The sequence below is a fragment of the Mauremys mutica genome, chromosome 6 (assembly GCF_020497125.1).
Source record: "Mauremys mutica isolate MM-2020 ecotype Southern chromosome 6, ASM2049712v1, whole genome shotgun sequence".
NCBI classification, from domain to species: Eukaryota; Metazoa; Chordata; order Testudines; family Geoemydidae; genus Mauremys; species Mauremys mutica.
The window spans coordinates 14,748,989-14,771,320 of NC_059077.1; the positions used below are offsets into that span (position 1 = coordinate 14,748,989).

Here is a 22,332-nt window from a genome sequence, read left to right on the forward strand (position 1 = left end):
GTTGAAGAGCATACTTTATTGCTAGGGTTCTACCAAATTCACAGTCCATTTTGGTTAATTTCACGGTCATAGGATTTTAAAAATCGTAACTTTCATGATTTCAGCGACTTAAATCTGAAATTCCAGGGTACTGTAATTGTAGGGTCCTGACCCAAAAAAGGAGTTGGAGGGAGGTGAGAAGGTTATTGTATGAAGGGCTGCAGTACTGCTACCCTTACTTCTGTACTGCTGCTGGTGGCAGCTGCCTTCAGAGCTGGGCAGCTGGAGAGCAACTGCTGCTGGCCGGGAGCCCAGCTCTGAAGGCAGAGCCATGGCCAGTAGCAGCACCGAAGTAAGGATGGCATGGTATGGTATTGCCACCCTTACCTCTGCGCTGCTGCATGCAGAGCTGGGCCCTCAGTCAGCAGCCACCATTCTCTAGCCGCCCAGTTCTGAAGGCAGCAGCTCAGGAGTAAGGGTGGCATGGTACAGTATTGCCACCCTTATATCTGTGTTGCTGGTGGTAGGGCACTGCCTTGAGATCTGTTGTCCAGGAAACGGTGCACCTGTATCCCCTTCTGCCTGAGAAAAGCCACTAGAACAACAAAGACTTTCGTGAACATTAGAGGCATGGATGACAGTCTAAAAGGCAGTGCTTTGTATTGAAAATGATTAGTCCCATGAGCAAATCTTCAAAATCTCCTGTGCACCTGGTGAAGATAGGCAACCTTCAAACTGACTGATATAAGGTAATCCCCCTGGCAGATCACCTCCACTGTAGACTTCAAAGTCTCCATCTTGAATCTGGTCCTCCTTATGAACTTGTTCAGGTATTTTAAGTCCACCACGGCTCTGTCCTCCCTGGATCTCATGAGTACCAGAAACAAGATTGAATAGTGGCCAGAGATGATCTCTGCTTCAGATATTCTGTATATTGCGCCACTTTACAAAAGATCATTCATGGCAATTAACATATTTCAGCTCTTTTGCGGAGGAGAAGATACTGGAGAAGGAAGAAAACAACAAGTTGGAATCCTGGAAAATCCTATGGCATTCCCTTGTTGAACCACATACAGAACTCATCTGTCCAACACGGTGGGAGATTATAGGTCCTTGAATTTTAATAGTCTCTCCTCTAGAAGTTGCTCACCAGACAGCAGTCAGGCACATTTTTCTAGTGCTGGAATTTTCATTGTGGGAAGATTGGTCTCCCCCCTTTCCAGGCTTAGACTTGTTCCACTTGCTTCTGCTGTAGTCTCCTTCCATAAAAAAACTATTTAGACCTATAATAAGGCTGGCTACCCCCTTTTCCAGATTTGGTGTCCGGATGTAAGCTCTTATTTTATTTACCTGAGGATTTTGCCACCACTTCGTCTAACAACTTCCCAAGAACGAACCTCCTACATATTTCCAAGCCGCTAACATGATTTTGGCCTGTATATTTCCTTTCCAGGCTCACAACCAGAGGTGCCATCTGGTATGTTGGTGGCTATGGCATGTGCTGAAAACATCAAAGTATCCCTGCCTGCATTGGCTATGAATGCTCTAGCCCTAGAGATTTTCTTTAACTCCAAACCTAACTGCAATGATCTCTTGGCCTTTTTTTGGCAGTCTGGCTGCCAAACTGTTAGTCCAGGACAGTAATGCTCTTGCAAATATGTTGCCGTAGCAGAAGTTCTCAGAGAGGAAGACTTTTGGCACTGTGATATTTTCATTCACAGTCATTGGGTTCTTTTGGGAAAAAGTCCTCTTCCATCAGTATAGTGTCTGTCTAGTGCTGAAACTGCTCCATCCTCTTTCAGAAGAGGCATAAAATCTGCTTTGCTATGGTGCATATTGTAGAATTATTTGGCAAACCGGAACAATCTGACAGACTGTGCTAGTGTTTTCCATTTGGTCTCAATGACTTTTGCCAAAAAGACATGAAGGGAAATGAGTGGTTCAGATTTTGAACCAGTTAGAAAACACTTTTTTGTAATTTCTGTACCCATCCTCTCTTCTTCCTTAGAATCTTTTTCTAATGGGCTCATCTGACAGAATACCCAAGTGTCTAATCACCTTTTGTAACATCTCAAATGATGAAGTAGGAAAAAAGATCCTCCTACTTCACTTCATCCTGCAATTCAGACTCTGAGATTAAGAGTTCATTTTCCTCCTGTGAAGAAGATCCTGACTTTCCTCTTAACTTTGTTTTTTCCCCTTTTGGACTTAGATTGAACAGATTTCCTAACCTTCTCCTCCTTTGGCAATGCGCAGGAAGATGATGATGAAAATGAATTAAATGACAATAAGGATGAAGAACCAGACACAAAAAATGCTATTCTTTTTGCTATTCTTTTTCTTTCTGTGTAGGAAAATCTTGGGAGCAGAGCCTTTAGCTCTGGCACCCTCTGGTGATGAGTCAGATGAAATGCTATTCCCAGAAGAACAGGCCAGTTTTCTCCTAAATTTAAGAGTTAAGGTCTTGAAAAATTTTACTCCCTACCGGATGTGGGATTTGGGAACCTGAGTCAGATGACACCGCTAACAGGCAGCTCTATCTCTTTGCCCCTTTGAGAATGAATAGCATGCCTGCAAAAGGACACTGTAGCTGCTGCCTGGCGATCACAAGATGGCGACCTCTGAGGTGAAGGTATTTTCATGCCAAATCCAAGGGCTTTGGTCCAAAAGGAAATTTCTTCCTGAAGGGGAGATTCCCTTCTTCCCTTTAAAACAGAGCCACCGAAGATAGAGTTCAAGGACAACACAGTTCCTCCAGGTGGAGTTTTCAAAGCCCATCACCAAACGAGAGGTCATCTGCACCCTACTCACTGAACACAGAATTTGGGTTCCTACCACCAGAAGAAGCATGGCCTTGCTGTTAATGTTGTGGACTGGGAATCTATAGACCTGAATTCAATTCCTGTTCTGCCAAAGGCATGCTATATGAACTTGAGTAAGTCACTTAATCTCTCTGTGCCTCAGTTCCCGATTGCAAAAAAGGGATAAACAACACTTCCCTACCTCACAGCAGTGTTGAGAGAATAAATTAATTAAATATTTGTGAGATACTCAGATATTACAGTGATAAGGGCCATACAAGTCCCTTGAGTACATAGATATTCTTATCCCATGTTTCTGATTCTCTGTCTCATGGACCGTAGAATCTCAGGAAGTGCCTTCCCAGTGCGGGGAAAAATTGAGATAGAAGGGACAGTCTTTGAGAGCCAGTAATCTTCAGTCTATACACTTATTCCATTTTCTCATGGCTGGGTATATTCCCATAATGAAAGCAGACTGTCAATCACTTGCTCAGCAAGCTTATAAAATTTCCAGATGACACCAAGCTCAGAGGTGTTGCAAGCATTTTGGAGGACAGGATTGCAATTCAAAATAACCTTGACAAATTAGAGAACTTGTCTGAAATCAGTAAAATGAAATTCTTTAAAGACAAATGCAAAGTACTTTACTTAGGAAGGAAAAACCAAATGCATAAGTACAAAATGGGGAATAACAGGAGAGGTGGCAGTACTGCTGAAAAGGATCTGGGGGTTATAGTGGATCACAAATTTAAATATGAGTCAACAACGTGATGCAGCTGTGAAAAAGGCTAATATTCTAGGATGTATTAACAGGAATATCATATGTAAAACATGGGAGGTAACTGTCTGACTCTACTCAGCACTGGTGAGGCCACAGCTGGAGTACTGTGTCCAATTCTGGGCACCACACTTTAGGAAAGATGAGGAGAGATTGGAAAAAGAGCCACAAAAACTATAAAAGTTTAGAAAACCAGACCTATGAGGAAAGGTTTAAAAAACTGGGCACGTTTAGTCTGGAAAAAAAAGATGACAGTTCTCAGATACGTTAAGGGTTGTTACAAAGAGGACACTGATCAACTGTTCTCCATGTTTACTGAAGGGGGGACAAGCAGTAGTGGGATTAATCCATAGCAAGGGAGATTTAGGTTACATATTAGGAAAACTTTCTAACTATAAGGATAGTTAAACACGGAATAGGCTTCCACGGGAGGTTATGGAATCCCCATCAATGTCCAATTGATCTTAAAAAGCTCCAAACACCTGTCAGGGATAGTCTAGGCTTACTCAGTCCTACTTCGGTGCAGGGGGCTGGACTTGACATCCTGAGGTCCCTTCCAGCCCTACATTTCTATGATTCTGTGGTTATTCACTGGGAGAATCTTCTTAGACTGTAACTGCAGGCTATATATTTTATTTAGCTCCATTCACCAATTTTTAAAACTTGTTTTGGTAATATTCTTCCCACCTTAAATTGTCTTTTTTCCTTTCCTGTGTTACTGCATATGACAGGGGTGGCCAAAGTTACTGACCCTGTGAGCTTCATGCAACAATCTTCAGAAATTCAAGAGCCAAGGTACACCTGCCGGGGCTTGGGGCTTCAGCCCTGCAGGGAGTGGGGGTCTCAGGGCTTCAGCACAGTGGGATGTGCCTGCCGGGGCTCGGGGCTTCAACAGGAGTGGGGATGAAACTCTAAGCAGGCTCACGAGCCAGTCTGGCCACCCCTAACATATGACATCCTAGCAATATCCTTTGGATCAATGGTTTTAAATGTGTTTACAAGAGGACAAATTTTTTTCTTACCTGTAACAACTATTTTTTCTCCAAAGAGACAATTGCCAACCCAAAGGAATCCTTGCTAAATTACCTTGGTTTACTTTACTGGTTCTATTTTTGTTACAGATATGCAGCTTTGCAAATAGTTGTCTGGGGATTTTTTTGTTCTGCAGCTATTAGTTTGTAAAGTGTGATGCCAAAAATATTGAGCAGAGCTGCCCCAGGGGAAGAGCAATTCTGATGGCATCTTTTTCCACATATTAATAAACACAGTTTACTAATGTATCTATATTAATATAGTATGTATCCTTGGGGCATTCCATGGCTAGCCGCCTAACATTTTGAAAATTGCCTATTTATTGCTACTCTTTATTTTTCGTATCTCTTACCCAGAGTCTCATAAAAAAAGCTATGACTAGCATTGAATTTTTCTTGTTACAGCTAGTATAATAATTTACTCTGAAATTAACATATTTAATCCATTTTCCTATACCTTGGCTTGATATTGCACTGTTGAAGTGAATGGAAATTTTGCAACTGGCTTCAATGAGAGCAGGATCAGACCGCCAGTTTGGTAACACAATATTTGTCTCATTGCATCCACTTTATTACAATCTCCATTTCAATGTTTGCTGTTAATTTCCTACAAAGAATTATGGCAATTATTGTAAAACTTATTTGAGCCTTCACTGTTAAGTGTTCTTCAATAGTGCAAAGAGACCCATAGTCTTTTACAAAGTGCCATTTAATCACCTAGATATCAAGTGATTCTCAATGCAATAGCCAAACATCATGAAACATGTCTGCAGAGGATGGAACAAGGTTTTCTAATGGCTTGAAAAAAAACAAAAAGTTTCAGGGTAAGTCTACACTGCAATTAGACACCTGCAGCTAGCCTATGCCAGCTGTCTCGGGCTCACAGGGCTCGGGCTAAGGGGCTGTTTAATTTGCAGAGTAGATATTTGGGCTCAGGCTGCAGCCCAAGCTCTGGGAGCCTCCCACCCCACAGAGTCCTAGAGCCCGGGCTCCTGCCCGAGCCCAAAACATCTACATTGTCATTAAACAGCCCCTCAGCCTAGCCCCATGAGGCCAAGTTAGCTGGCACGGGCCAGCTCTGGGTTTTTAACTGCAGTGTAGACAGACCCTCAGCCACTTGGGAGAAATGTGACCTCTATCCCTTTCATTTATATTGGGATCCTGAAGCAGACACATCCCTGACATCAAAATCCTGCAGAAATGCAAGAACTACTCTCACAGGATAAAATAGATTAACATTTCACAATGTAATAAAGGAGTACACTTTTTTCTCCATTTCTTTTAAAAAAAATAAGTAATTCCATTTAATATTAAAAGCTGAATCTCTCATATAAGGAACAACTGCAGACTCCAGGATCAGTAATTTTTTAATCCATAAAAATCTGCTAAATCTTAGAAAAAAATCAAATTAAATATCTTAAAACCATGTAGGAAAGGGATGACTTCAAGGCGCAGAATCATAGTGACTGTATTCATGTTGGCATAGTTACAATTGTGTTAGCATTTCCATTATAAACCTCTGCTGGGGGGAAAATTTCAATCTGGAATGAATTCCAGAAGCTAAATTATTTGTTTTTTAAATAAATTTGTACGGAAATTGACTCAGTTACATATAAATGATAAGACAGTTAAACGGTGATTTCAGATGCTTTTGAGGCTTTCAGTAGTTCCTAAAACATTCTATCATTAAATTAATTTTTATATGTGATTAAGTAATGTCCTAGGTATTGGGGTTTGGTATTTTAGTTTAATGATGTACATTATACCATGCTCCATGCACCAGCAGCTGATCAATTTCTAAGCAGAAAGTGTTGAAAAATACATTTATAGATGTTGATATGATCTATTTGATCAATAATACTTGTACTAAACATTTTCATGATAATTGTCCTGAATAGGCAAAATACCATTTAGAAAATACATGCTGAACATAAATGTGTATTCAGATGTTTTGAAAGGCAAACACTCACCAAAATATACATCTGCTCAGGTGTGCAAAGTGGCTGCAGCTGATCGAAGGGATAATTGCAGCAAACGCACCCCCAGTCTTGATGTGAGGTACATGATGGACTACATGGACATACTCTCCATGGAAATGGAACATTTCTTTAAATGCACAAATTACGATTTCAGCAACGGTGGTAACCTGCTTCCTACTTTTGTCCCATTCTCATCCCCAGTGGCTAAGGGATGTGCAGAAAAGGTGTGGGTTTTGTTGTTGTTGTTGTTTTGTTGTTGTTTTAATTAAATAACATTTGAAATTCATGAAATCATGAACATTCTCCAATGCACATATGAGTAATGTATTGGTGCCTGCTATGGTTAGTTAGAGACACTACCTCATGCCTCCTAACACACAAATTCATATGAAACTGCATGCATGCATTATTGGACTAAACATATCTTCTTGTGTTTAGCCTATACTTTGCCTCATCTTTCATCTGGTTGAGATGGAACTGAAATGCACGATTACTGATTCTCTGACAACTGTTGATCACACATTTGTTTTTGTGTAAGTGTTAAATATAATTTATTTTTCATTGCTCCTGGTATAGTAGGCAAATGAGCAATGAAGAAGATGTGTTCTTATTTCCTCCATTACTAGAAATTACAGATTGTGAAAAACTTTATCAGGAAATGCCCTTTGGTATTCAACTTTTTCCAAGAGAAAACTAACGTTTTTGGCAAAAACTGATTGGAGCAGATTCCTGCAACAGAGTTAAAAGCTCTCCCCCACACACTTCACAAGGTGATCCCACTGAATGTCACTGGGACGCTGCACAGGCACATGGGTGTGTCTATGTGCATCATGTTACAGGATCATGACCTACTTTGTTTAGGTCCCTTAACCCCACATTGTCATCTGAGTAGTATGCCTAGAGGGGCATATATGGCACATCTCACACAATAGTGGTTGGTTCTATTGCTCATTAATTACAGTGGGGCCTACCCTCTTTAAGATCAGAACTGTCTAAATATATGCTTAAACAAAATTTTAACATGGCTCCTTTACCATGGAGGGATAGCTCAGTGGTTTGAGCATTGGCCTGCTAAACCCAGGGTTGTGAATTCAATCCTTGAGGGGGCCACTTAGGGATCTGGGGCAAAAATTGGTCCTGCTAGTGAAGGCAGGGGGCTGGACTCGACCTTTCAAGGTCCCTTCCAGTTCTAGGAGATTGGTATATCTCCAATTATTTATTTATTTTTATTTATTTTATTACCAGTGTAGACAAGGACCTTTTACAACAAGAACTATGATCTGAAACTCCCCCACAGTATACTGAGGGGAGAATAGCTAACATGGTTTTCAGTGAAGGATTCCTTTCTCAAGTTGATCAATGTGCCAATCCATCCCACAATTTCCATCTCATTTTCCCAAAGCAGTGCATTCAGGGAGATTTGTCTAAATCACTGGTGCCCCGGGAGTTGGATAGTAGGAGGAAGACTACTTTTGTCTGCATCCACACTGGCACTAAGTTGATTCAGACTGTTCCAATTATGCTTTAAGTGGTTATCACACATGCTGAAAAGTAGTCTGCTCTAACCAATTACTAGACAATTGTAAACTGAGGATTTTTGAGTGTATAAACAGTGTATTACAATCATCACAATGCCTTAACCGGTTTAAATTTTTCTAGTGTAAACTAGACCTTAAATGCTGGTGATATACTCTATTATGGCAAGGACCAGACCTAAGTAAGTAGTTCCAGAGACTTGACAGTTTCAATATACCTCCTCCACGCCACAACTTCAGCAAGGTGTGCATGTGTTGTGGAGAGAGAGGTTGAGCGGGAAGAGCAGGGATGATGTTTTTCCCTGCTTGCTCATTCCACAACTCTCTCAAGACGATGAAAAAGCAAGACTCCTGAGCTGCCTGCTCCCTAATCCTCCAGAGGGGAGAAAGACAAATATTTTTAAAGATTTTCCCCAATTTTCTTGGGCCACTATATTAAATGTGAACATCCATCCGGATACTTCACTCTTGAGGGCTCTCCTAGGAGTTTTCAGAGACCAGCCAGTAGAGAGAAGGGAGGTCCTGTAGTAGCAAGAGCAAGATTGGATCCAAACTGCCTTCTGGATAGGCCTTTAGATTTCATCATCATCATCATCACCATCACCACAGTGCTCTTACCAAGAAGGGTGTGGGGGATGTTCATGCAGGAGGCAGCAACATAGTGGGCATTTTCCAAGGTCACTCTCCATTCTTTTAAGTTTTACTTTATGCCACTTATGAGGTGCAAAGTGAATTAAATGGATTGGAGAATCTGGCCTTCTATATTATAAATAAAATATGGCTTCAAAATGAATGCCAGCTGCAGCTGATTTGAGTAGCTCTATTGCCATATACAAGCTGTCAGCAGAGCCTGAGTGAATTACAAACCTACATATACTCCAAGGACACATATTAGGCTTATGTAACGTATAACAACAGCTGTTTAATAAAAAAAATTAATAGTAGTTTATGTTCCTGTCTGAAATAAATGGACTTACACTGAACTGATTAAGTGTTTTGTGTTATAGTTGTTAAGATTCAAAATAAGTTATTCCAATAAATGAGATTAGTATGTTATTTTGTGAACTAATATGCACTCTGGTTGGAAAGTGAAAGTTATTTTACTACATTGAAGTTGAGATCTTATTACCATGTGCACGTTCACCGATTACAAATTTTCATTATGCTGAACAAATAGCTTCAAAACACTAATGAAACCAGGAAAGATGTAAGCACTGTAACAGACCCAGGCCAGTGGCGTACAGGAGTCTGGTAGAGGGCAAATATACTGGTCACTGGAGGAGTAGTTTTCTGTTCCCTGAGTGACCAGAGCAGGGGCTGCACTAGAGTAATCAGGAACCTGCTAGAACCAATTAAGGCAGACAGGCTGATTAGATCACCTGCAGCCAATCAAGGCAGGCTAATCAGGGCACCTGGGTTTAAAAAGGAGCTCACTCCAGTCAGGCGAGGAGGAGCTGTGAGCAAGAGGCACCAGGAGTTGAGAGTGAGGGGGTGTGCTGCTGGAGGACTAAGGAGTACAAGTATTATCAGACACCAGGAGGAAGCTCCTGTGGTGAGGATAAAGAAGGTGTTTGGAGGAGGCCATGGGGAAGTAGCCCAGGGAGTTGTAGCTGTCATGCAGCTGTTACAAGAGGCACTATAGACAGCTGCAATCCACAGGGCCCTGGGCTGGAAACCGGAGTAGAAGGCGGGCCCGGGTTCCCCCCAAACCTCCCAACTCCTGATCAGACACAGGAGAAGTTGACCCAGACTGTGGGGAAGATCACTGAGGTGAGCAAATCTGCCAAATAAGCGCAGGACCCACCAAGGTAGAGGAGGAACTTTGTCACAGCACATTAAGCTATTGTAACAAACAAGATTTTAAAGATTATTATGGAAGTGTCAGGAGCAACTGTAGAGTTAAGATTGTACTGAACTTTTCACTTGATGTAGGATTCAAATCCCTTTTTTTCCCCACAGTTCGTTCATTGAATTTAGTCTCTAAATTTGCCACACACACTGTTCAGAGGAAAAGTGGCAACATCTCAGCTGTGTTGCTGTTAGAGGCGGGACAAAAAGGCAAGTTTGTGTAACAGGCAGAGTTTGGATCTCCGCCATATAGAGGTATCATCTCTTATGGTTTACCAGATGGCAACCCTGCTCACTAAACTGTAGCAAGTCCATCAGACCAGCGGTGCCACGGGTGAACCCTATCAGGTCCTTGAAAATTTGGGGGAAAAGAGCTATACATGGGGTGAAGAACGAAACGCGGGATCTGGGGACTAGCTAGCTGTGTAAAGGCACATGTTTAAGTGCTTTGCTGGATCAGGGTACTCAGCACTTTGCAGGATGATCAAGCCTTAAATAACAAGCCTGTAGTAAAGAATGACCTGACAGACTGCAGCTGAGTTACAGAGAAGTAGGGAATGGAGCTAGGAAGCATGGCTCTTTGCCATTCAGCCTGCCTCCCTCAGACCACCGTCTCAGTTGCATGCTTCTCCGTCTGTTCCACTTTATAGGACTGGGAAATGAGGCAGGCTGGAAGGAACTGAGAGAGAGAGAGAGAGAGAGAGAGGAAAAGGTGCATATATACTCCCTTCCAGCCTCTTCCATCTATCCAACCATTCTCCTTGCCACATTCCTCTTTAAATTTATACTTCTTTAAAATTAAATACCTCCGATTAGATGTTGGTAACTACCAGGTAAAATTATAGTGCAACTATAATACTTCAGAAATAGATTTCACTTTTTAAAGCCTCAGGCCTGTTACCACTAAAATTGATGGCTAAACTCCTCTTGACTTCAGTGGGAGCAGGACTGGGCCCTTATGGAAAACATTTTAAGTTATAAAACATTTAAACATCATTGCAAATAAGCATTTTAAAAGCTGGCACGGTTAATTAAGCAATAGTTTAAAACAAGACTATCACCTTAAAAGGTGAAAAACAGTTTAAAACCATTACAGCTGTACATCTTGGTTTTGTTAACTCCAGCTTTAAAGCCATTTTTGTTAGGCTCGGTCTATACCACTGGGGAGGCTTTGCCAGGACATCTCTACTGTTATATCAGCAAAATACTCCTAGTTTGGACACAGCTTATATCTGTAAAACTGCGCTTTTGCTAGCACAGCCCAAGCTTCTTTCCCTTTTCTCCTTCCCATCAAAATATGTTATACAGAGCTGTGTCAGTCACAAATAACCCCTCAACACACCCCTGACTGGCATAGTTATGCAGCAAAAGTTTGTAGCATAGATCTGGCCTTATGTCATTTCCAAATCCACAAGGGAGTCAAATTACGGGAAGGTGAAAACAAATTCCTGTTGGGATACTAGTTAAACTTCCCTATAACTCAAAAATATATTTTTAAAAGTGGAAATCCATTCTTTTCAACAAGACGTCTGTTCCTAGGTGCCACATTCTTTTCCCGTTAATAGTGTTTTTCTTTCCCCCAAATGAGTCATTCTGGAAAATGCCACTCACTTGAACTTGAGAGGAAACTGACAAGCTAACCCAACTGTCATGAAAAATAATGATCGTTGCTATATATTATAACTATCACACACCAACCATCCCCCAGCTGCAGCCACCAAAAAAAAAATCCCAAATCTACTCATCAATAATCACTGGTTTCAGGAGGAGGAAATAAAATAAATCTGCAACAGTTAAATAGTTAGTTTTTACCACTATATTGTTATTTTGCTAAGCACAGGATCACTATTTTGGCCTTCTAATTTGGCTGGGAAACTCTTTCACAGAAATAAGGAAAAAATGTTTTCGATGGCTTGTTCAAAAGGAAAAATAGTCATTTATCAGAGGTTATGTAAAAATCTCATACTTGTGTTGAAAATTCCAGTTTGGCAGAACACATTTAATTAGAGCTGGCTCTTTTAAAACATTAAATACAAAATAAATATGTTTGCTATGATCATGTGAAGGGTTTATCCTAATCCAACCAAGACAGGAATTTTCAGAACCAAAGCCCTCATAAAAACCTTAGCTCACCCTTTATTGGAGCTACATGTTGGAGGAGTCATGAAGAAAGTGCACAATGCATAGGAAACACAGCTGCAATCCCTAGGACCAACAGCATTGATAAAGGATATAATGAAGGCTTCCATATTCAATGTGTTATTTTCCAGTATTTTAGAACTTTTTTATTCCCCCACAAAAAACTTTGTTCACTAGAACTAACATTGCTGAAGTAAAGAGAAGAACAAACATTTTAGTTCATACAGACCATATTGCAGGGAACCATATTGCAAATACACACAGACATCCATGCAAGACATGCACAAAAGATAGCACTCTGTATACTTAGCAGGTATGAAGGTGGTGTTACTTTTTGTATATATGTCCCTGTCTTCCATATCTTCTGTCATTAGGTGCCGGCTGAGGTCACGTCTACACTACAAAGTTATGTTGACGCAAAATACATTGGCATGAAGCCAATAGCAAATGAGCCACTGGGCCAATCCTTTTCCTGCGCCTTGCTTCTCTCCACCATTTTACATCTCCAGGCTATCTCCAACGTTCATCCTCCAGGCCCTACGCTCACAGCCTGGTGCAGCACAGGCTTGCAGGACCTCATTCAACATGTCATCCTGAGTCCTCTTCTTTCTCCTCCTCACCTGGTTCAGACGTTCCATGGGAATGGAAGGGGAGACACTGAATGCCACAATAGCAGCAGCTGCAGATAACACACACTGAGGTGCCCTTGTCAGTCTATTCAGTATGGAAAGCTAAACTTAAGATGCAGAACTAACTCCCCTTGCTTCCCTAAAGTTTTAAGCACTACATTCTCACCTCTGCTTGGGATTGCTGGTGCACAGCGCCTGTCACAGCACCCGCCATGCTGAATATGGTTTGCTGGGGGTTAGGGACATGAGGAGGGTGCCAGTAATACATTTTAACGTTTTTAGAAGGTCTCTTTCTATAAGTCTATAATATATAACTAAACTATTGTTGTATGTAAAATAAATAAGATTTTAAAAATGTTTAAGAAGCTTCATTTAAAATTAAATTAAAATACAGAGCCCCCCGAACTGGTGACCTGGACCTGGGCAGTGTAAGTGCCACTGAAAATCAGCTCACGTGCCGCCTTCGGTACACGTGCCATAGGTTGCCTACCCCTGGTATACATGAAGGCTCGGCACACCACTGCTGAAAGGTTTCCAACCTCTGTCATAGATCAAGACCTCACTGTGCTAAGTGCTATACAAACACAGAACAAAAATAATAATACCTGCCCTCAAGAGCATACAATATAAGACAACAGACCACAAATGGACAGACAGACAGATGGCGTAGCACAAGGAAACAATGAGACAGTATTGGTCAGCACTATAGGCAGTGATCACAGCACACCAGCAGCCTAACCACTGCCAAGATTTTTGCAGACGTCATGGAAAAGGGGGATTTTAAGGAGGATAATCAATCAGTTTTGTGAATGTTTACATGGAGCTTTTCCCAAGTGTGAAGGGCAGCATGGGAGAAAGCACAAAAGTACTTGTTAGAAAATTTAACAACTAGGCGACGGAGGCTGATCCTTTCAGCAGCTTTCCGTATGGTTATGACATAGTGTTTACTTCAGACCATTTACTTCAGCTAGCTTCAGACCACTTCTCCAGTTTGTCCAGATCATTTTGAATTTTAATCCTATCCTCCAAAGAACTTGCAACCCCTCCCAGCTTGGTATCGTCTGCAAACTTTATAAATTGTACTCTGTCTGCCATTATCTAAATCATTAATGAAGATATTGAAGCAGAACCGGACCCAGAACTGATTCCTGCAGGACCCCACTCGTTATGTCCTTCCAGCATGACTGTGAACCACTGATAACCACTCTCTGGGAATGGTTTTCCAACCAGTTTTGCACCCACCGTATAGTAGCTCCATCTAGGTTGCAGTTCCCTCGTTTGTTTATGAGAAGGTCATGCGAAACAATATCAAAAGTTTGACTAAAGTCAAGATATACCACATCTACCGCTTCCCCCACATTCACAAGGCTTGTTACCCCGTCAAAGAAAGCTATCAGGTTGGTTTGACATGATCTGTTCCTGACAAATCCATGCTGTTACTTATTACCTTATTATCTTCTAGACATTTGCAAACTGATTGCTTAATTATTTGCTCCATTATCTTTCCGAGTACAGAAGTTAAGATGACTGGTCTGTAATTCCCCGGGTTGTCCTTATTTCCCTTTTTATAGATTGGCACTATATTTGCCCTTTTCCAGTCTTTTGGAATCTCTCCCGTCTTCCATGACTTTTCAAAGATAAATCACTAATGGCTCAGATCGCTCCTCGGTCAGCTCCTTAAGTATTCTAGGATGCACTTTATCACGCCCTGGTGACTTGAAGACATCTAATTTGTCTAAGTAATTTTTCACTTGTTCTTTCCCCATTTTAGCCTCTTCTGATTCCACCTCATTTTCACTGGTGTTCACTATGGCAGACGTCCAATCACCACCAACCTTCTTGGTGAAACCGAAACAGAAGTCATTAAGCACCTCTGCCATTTCCATATTTTCTGTTATTGTTTCCCCCTTCTCCCCCTTCACTGAGTAACGGGCCTACCCTGTCCTTGGTCTTCCTCTTGCTTCTAATGTATTTGCAAAATGTTTTCTTGTTATCCTTTATGTCTCTAGCTAGTTTGATCTCTTTTTAATACCAGGTACTCAGGTTTGCCCATTTTAGTATTGAAACTTACAGCATTTGTATGCTAGTACTTACAAAATATGTCACTTTTTAGCTGTCTGCCATTAAGTAATGTAATTGAATGGGACTCTTTCATTTGACTGTTTCCCTTCAGTTCCTACCTGTGCTTTATCAACTTCTATACTCTCCTCCTTTCTCAGATATGGAGAATTCCCATTAATAGATCCTTCTTTAAGGGATGTCTCTGTCAGTATTCCTCCAGCTCTTAATTTAAAAACTCTTCTACAATCTTTTTAATTTTGCATGCCAGCAAACTTCTGCTTACATTTTCAAAATCCTTATTTATTGTGCCCTGCCCAATGTATTTGATGCTGTATAAAACAGAGGAGCACACAGAGCTTAACTTAGAAGTGTCAGGAACTGATCAACATGTAATTTACATGACCACTATATTGCCTCTTATTTTCACTTATGATCCATACCCCAAAGAAATGTAATATTCTAAAATGACAAAGAATACAATTCAGGCACACAAAGCACTAGTTGACTCGCGTATGAATACAACAACATACTCCTGGGGGAATTCTGCACTATTGCGCATGCGCATAATTAATGAGCCCCGCAGATTTCTAAGTTGTTGCACAGAAAAAAGCTTCTGCCGAAATGTTGCTGCAGTTCCGCCTTTTGCCCACGAGAGGGCGCTGTGGCGCAAGAATGGCAGCAGCTCCCAGCAGAAAATAACTTCTGTGTAGAATCATAGGGCTAGTCTACACTTACATGCCAGTTCGACGCGGAGAGTTCGACTTTTCAGAGTTCGAACTATTGCGTCTAATATAGACGCGATAGTTCGAACTCCGGAAGCGCTCCGTTCGACTCCGGTACTCCACCACTGCAAACGGCGGTGGCGGAGTCGACCTTGGAGCCACGGAGTTCGGTTCCGCGGCGTCTGGACGGGTAAGTACTTTGAACTAGGGTACTTCAAATTCAGCTACGCTATTCACGTAGCTGAATTTGCGTACCCTAGTTCGACCCCCGTTCTTAGTGTATATCAGGGTTGGAAGGGACCTCAGGAGGTCATCTAGTCCAACCCCCTGCTCAAAGCAGGACCAATCCCCAACTAAATCATCTTCCGCCTTTTGCCCACCAGAGGGTGCTGTGGTGATAGAACAAAGCTGCAGCTCCCCACCAGCGAGGGAAGAGAGCGAGCTGCCTTCTTCACAGGGGGCCAGGTCAGGAGTCAGGGGCTATGGGGAGACAGACAGTGTGGGGGCTGCTGGGGGGTCAGCCAGGGGCTCATAAGGGCTAGTTGAGGAGGACAAACTGGGGCAGAGGCTGAATGGGAGTGGAGGCACAGGTCCACAGAGGGGAGGGAGATACGGAGACACATGGGGACGGAGGGGGAGAGGATACAGGGACACAGGGTGGTGGCACAGAGACACATTGGGATGGGGGAAGGGGTACAGGGGAGTGGCTGGATGGGGCACAGAGACATGAGGACAGGGGGAAGGGGTACAGGTACACAGGGAGGATCAGGATGGGATACAGGGAGACACAGGAACAGAGGAGTGCCTGGGTGAAGACACAGAAGCACAATGGGATAGGGAGAGGGGGGACAGGGAGACATAGAGACAGGGGAGCGGCTGGGTGAGAGCAGAGACACACATGGGACAGAGGCAGATGTGCTTGACTGAATGGGAGAGGCTAGGGATCAGCCGGGGTCTGCATGGGGGAAGCTCCATAACAATCTCTCCCTGCCACCCCAAAAAACCTGTTCCATACTTTTCCCACCCATACCCAACAACCCTCCAAGTTCACACCCAGACTCCTTCCCAGCAATTTACTTCCCTCTTCCTCAGCTCCTCTGTTACCCCCGATCCCGCAAGCCTTCGCACTGTTTCTGGGGGTGCGGGAAATACAATTCTGTTTTGTAGGTTAAATAAATTATTACTCAGAGTTCTGTATTAAATATACCTAGTATGGAATCTATTTGTCAAAAAACATTTCCTGAATCTTTTTTGTTGCCTATATTGTTACAGACATATTTGCTGACAGGTATTTTGAAAAAAAAATGGCCAAAATAATTGAAACTGGTGTGATTATATTGTGTTATTTTGACAAATAAAATATGCAGAATTTTGCAGAATTTTAAAATATTGTGTGCAGAATTTTTATTTTTTTGGCACAGAATTCCACCACAAGTAAACTAGAGCAACACTTTAAAAGAAAAAGGAGAAGACAAGTATGTCTTTTTTTTCTGGGATGGATCTTCAATGGTTTCATGGAAAATAGTGTTTTAAGAAAATTTTAAATTAAGACTGATTTTTCATGAGATGCAACAATGGCAATGAAAGCAGAAGCATGAAAACTAGTGTGAGAGGACACCAAGGGAGCTGTAAGAAATTTTGTTTAGGAAGAGTGAAGGGGAGAGAGGCATAGGAGATGAGAACAGAGCACATGAGTGCAGCACTTCTGAGATGAGGACAAAAAATTTGAACTTGATAAGGAAATATAGTAAAAAGGGATTCACACAGAGGCACCATGTCATTATAGCTGCATGTGAAAAAGAATCTGTAACAGTGGCAATTTGAATACATTGGAACAAGGCAAGCAGACTGGCGTATTCTCTATATCATTGATTTGAGGGCACGCAAATACTGTAATTCGTGATGCTTAACTTTCCTGTATTCCCGCAATCCCATCCATTGCACACAGGCCCAGTCTACACAGTGCTGTATTTGTTTACTCCTGAGGGAATTTTGCACCAATACATTAAAAATTCTGCACCCAAAAAAAAATGCTGTGCACAATATTTTAAAATTCTACAAAATTCTGCATATTTTATTTGTCAATAAATAAATGTGGAGGCTCCACCATAGCAGTGGGGAGCACAGGCCACTGGCTGTACAGAGATGGGAGATCACTCTGCAGGCCCCCCACCCACCCCAGGATACAGACTCTGCAGTGAGGCTGCACCTGACTCTTGACAGTGCACTGCCCCAGAAACAGCGTGGGGCCCTGCCCCTCCGCGCCAGGCGCACCAGGACAACAAGCGAGAGGGACAGCCTCCCATGCATGCCCAGCCTTGGCCCCCAATCCAGGTGTGGGGCAAGTAGGCTCATCCCAGTAGGATCAAAGTGTAGAGGAGCTTCGTGTGGGGTGAGAGGGTTCATTGTGGGGCAATCTGGGTGCAGGCAGCTTGGTGAGGGGTCTGAATGGGTGTGGGATCTGGATGCATAGGGGCTCGTTGAAGATTCCAGGTGCAGGGGGGTCCAGGTGATTGGGGGTTGGGACTCGGTGGGGGGAGGGTCTGAGAGTGTGGGGGGGGGGGGGGAATAGGGCTCAGCAGGGGTGAGTCCAGGTACTGGGCAATGTTCCCTCTAATTTTTTCCACCCCTGGGCAGAATGAATTTTGTTATGTGCACCAATATCAAGGTAATGTGTGGATGTGCACCACCGGCAGAAACAAAAAACCTAATAATATATAGATATAACATATATACACAATATTTTTTTTTTTTAAAGTTACCACAGGGATAATTACTCCACTTAACACAGGTTAGGAATTTTAGAACTCAGTACTCAAAGAATTAAATTTAAGCATAAGAGAGAAATAAATTATGAAATGCAGAGACCAGTCAAAAAACTAAAATAACAGAACCTTGAAAGAATAAAATTACAGAAAATATATGTGCATTGCAGGAAGTATCAAGTAACAACAAAACCAAGAACACAAATATGCGTTGGGAGGTGAGTGTGAAAGAGAGTGTGTGTGTGTGTGTGTGTGTGTGTGTGTGCGTGTGAGAGACCGTGCAGAGAGGCACTCACCAGTGAAGGCTCATACAGACCACAGCAGCCGCATCTAATTCCCAAGCTATGTCTCCCTTCTCACATAAAATAAGAACATAAGAATGGCCGTAACAGGTCAGACCAAAGGTCCATCTAGCCCAGTATCCTGTCTACCGACAGTGGCCAATGCCAGGTGCCCCAGAGGGAGTGGACCTAACAGGTAATGATCAAGTGATCTCTCTCCTGCCATCCATCTCCATCCTCTGACAAACAGAGGCTAGGGACACCATTCCTTACCCATCCAGGCTAATAGTCATTAATAGACTTAACCACCATGAATTTATCCAGTTCTCTTTTAAACGCTGTTATAGTCCTAGCCTTCACAACTTCCTCAGGTAAGGAGTTCCACAAGTTGACTGTGCGCTGCGTGAAGAAGAACTTCCTTGTATTTGTTTTAAACCTGCTGCCTTTTAAACTTCCTTGTATTTGTTTTAAACCTGCTCTGTGAAGATGGGGAACATGAGTGGAGGTGAAGTGGTGGGGGGGACACCCTGACATCAGCACCCCTTCCCCCTGCCCCTCTCTGCACAGCAAGCAAGAGGGTCCCGGGAGCAGCTAGCCAGGGGCTCCAAAGCAGAGGGCAGGAGCAGCGTGGCAGCAGGGCAGTGGTGGGAGGGGCACCTGAACATGTCACCGCTGTGCATGGTTCTACTAATCCAGTGTGTGGCACTTGATTGACTTTTGCATGGGGGCGCAGCTTAGAGGGAACACTGATGCTGGGAGAGTGGGCCTTGGTGGGGTGGGGTCCAGGTGCAGCTGGTTGGGGCTCAGTGTGGGGGGGGGAGGTGAAGGCTCGTTGGGGTAGCCCAGGTGCAGGGTGCAAATTCAAAATCGGGGTGCAAATTCAAGGGGGGACTCGGTGGCAGGTGATCTGGGTGCAGAGGGAGGGGCTCACAGGGAGTCCAGAGACAGTAGAGGCAGAGTGGAGGTGCAGGGGGTGAGGCTCGGGGGTGGGGGATCTAGGTATGGAGGGTTAGGTCATTTGTCCATGGTAGCTGATGTCCCTTTGAAGTGGGCAGATATTGGAGCATGACTGAAAAGCCTGGGCCTATGGAGGAAGACATGGAGAGAAACAAAAAGATTGGGAGGAACAGCAGGAATCAAGTAAAGGTGGTTTTCCATGTTGTAAACAAGATCACAAACCACACAGAAACTCACCTTTTAAACAGTTTTAAAGTAGTTATCACTATATCCTTCTAAGACTGACATAAGAGGAAGAAGAGTGGATTAGTGGGTAGAACAGGGACTGGCTGTCAGGACCATCAGAATAACATTAATTTTATGACCAATATATGTATACAGAAATGTTCAGTTATTTAAAAAAGAAGTGTCAAATTATATTGCAAGGGAAACAACTGCTTTATGACAGATTCTGGGCACAATTCAAACACTGTCAATGTCTGCATATTTCCCTATTAGAAAACTGTAAACAGAATTTGAAATTAGAAAAGAAATATGGGCTAACAGATATAAAGATGTGTGTGACTGTATCTCTTTATGTGTAAATAGCACTATGCACTGTGTTATAAAGACATGCTCTTTTACTGCCTCCATGAGGAGATCCAGATACACAGTCCCAGTTGGACTGTAAAGTATTTCCTGGCAAACCACTCAGGGTCTGAACTTTAATACTCCTTAGAGAAGCAGTCACTGAATGGATTGCACAAAAGAATAAAATAGAAAGTCTACATTCTAGTAGCAACACACTTGCACAGAGTCAGATTTAAAAAAAAAAGGAATGTACAATGTTTATTTAACATAGTAGATATATTCTCTTCTTCCCATTATGTAGCACTACTCATCTCAAAGGACTTTGCATACTATACACTGAACACACATATACAGAAATACAAGCCCCCCTTGGGGGTTGACGAGGGCAACAACAAGCCAGAACTCCGCACAAAAGTAAGACAGATGAAAAACTTATCAAGGACAGTAGAAAAACCCCCTACTCTTAGGAAGATGACATAGGACCTTTAGTATCGTCTCAGCAGACAGTACCTCTGTTTTTAAGCAGAAGACCAAACCACAAGAAGCTACATGTACTCAGTTTATATACCATGCCTGTTATGAAAGTAACTAACCAACCTTCTAGAATCCAGACATCTTGGAGCATAAGTCTGGTCCACACTTCAAACTTAGGTTAACATAGCTCCACTGTCCTGAGTGCAATAGCTATGTTGAACTAATCATCAGCGTAGATTCGACTAGGTCGAGGGAAGAATGCTACTGTTGCTCAGGGAAAAACCTGTTACAGTGATGGAAAAAACCCTTTAAAATCGCTGTATTCTAGGTTTACAGTATGGGTTACAGTGCCACATACTGCCCACAGTGGAGGCACAGACAAAGTGTTGCAAAACTGATGAGGCCACTATCTCTCCAGCTCCATCAAGCAAGTACAACAAATAGATAATTATGTAAGTTTTTTGCTTCCTATTCAACCAAAAAAAATTTATAATCCTAGATTAAAACAATCAGAAGTGTTAAAGGGTCAATCAGTTTATGGTCACCATTTTACATATCTTGCAATGTGTAATTTGGCAGAAGTACAGACATAATTATTTCTAATTAAATTTTTCTTCAATACACGTCTAAACAAGAGGAAAATGAAAATTAAATGCATGTGACAACCCTTCTACCACTTGCAATGATGCAGTTAAGACTTATCTGCAATTGTTGCAGAGACAAGATTACTTCAAACTATAGCAGACATCCAGAAAAGGATGGCTTAAAAGAATGATTCATATCACGTCTTGGGAGAAGCTTTCCCTTGTTATTACACTTAATATATTTAATGTAATTTTTCCTGTAGTACAGTAATTTAAGAGAAAACAGTAACTGCCATAACTCTTAGAGCCTTACATCTTCAGAGTGGTTTCTCAATATTCACTACTTAAACAAAGCCAAAGAGGTAGAAATTATGGCAGATTATTATTATTATTTAAGTGCTATGGCGATGGAGTCTATAGAAATATTCAAGATTGATAATGACTTGAATACTTGAGAGTGGCAGAGATTCTGAATTATTTTTAATTTTGCCCAGTTCCGGCTCCACCTACCAGATCTGTCCTCAAACCTATTAAAACCTGCAAAAAAAGTCCTCCTCTCTGCTGCTGGGCCCTGCTCCTGCTCACTCCTCCCTGCCACTGGCTAAGTCCCCACAATCACAGGTACAGGTATTATTGCTGCAAAAGGAAATGAATTGCATGTATAAAAAAAACTTATTACACAAACTACAGATTTGGATAGCTGTTTAGAGGAAAGGTAAGACTTACTTGCCACCCCTGATGCAAAACCATAAAGCAATCCTCCTCCATCTGTCTGCTGCTGGAAGACATGGGAACCTGGGGGAGGGCTTCTCTCTTGTCTAATGAAGTTATATAATAATGTTTTCACAAGCCTGCTGGTGTATGGGAGGCTGAAAAGAAAAAAATCTAATATTTATCAAAGTACATGAAGTAACTACATTGGTAACTGCACTAAAACTTAAAAGAGAGATTAATATAAATATATTTGCACAAGAGGGCAGGTATTAACCATGTGAATAAAAACTCAGAACTGGAATATTAAGCACCTCTACAGTGCATTCCATCCAAGCAACTTAGAGATCTCTGCAGACATTATCTAATCCACGGAGGCTTAACTCAGTAAACATCCCTGTTTTACAGAGGGGGAAGCCGAGGCACAATGAAATTAAGTATCTTGCCTAAGGTTAAATAAGACATAAGTATGTTTAATATAATTTTTC

The 22,332-nt window shown here is 42.1% G+C and overlaps 1 protein-coding gene across 2 annotated transcripts in view; it reads right to left on the reverse strand.

Moving 5' to 3' along the window:
- DYM (dymeclin) overlaps window positions 1-22,332 on the reverse strand; it is a 334,338-nt gene that overhangs the window by 215,346 nt on the left and 96,660 nt on the right. For both annotated transcript variants that reach the window (XM_045021710.1, XM_045021709.1), the window contains exon 9: window positions 21,860-22,002. In XM_045021710.1, the coding sequence (XP_044877645.1) occupies window positions 21,860-22,002 (143 nt within the window). The remainder of the gene's footprint in view (window positions 1-21,859; window positions 22,003-22,332) is intronic.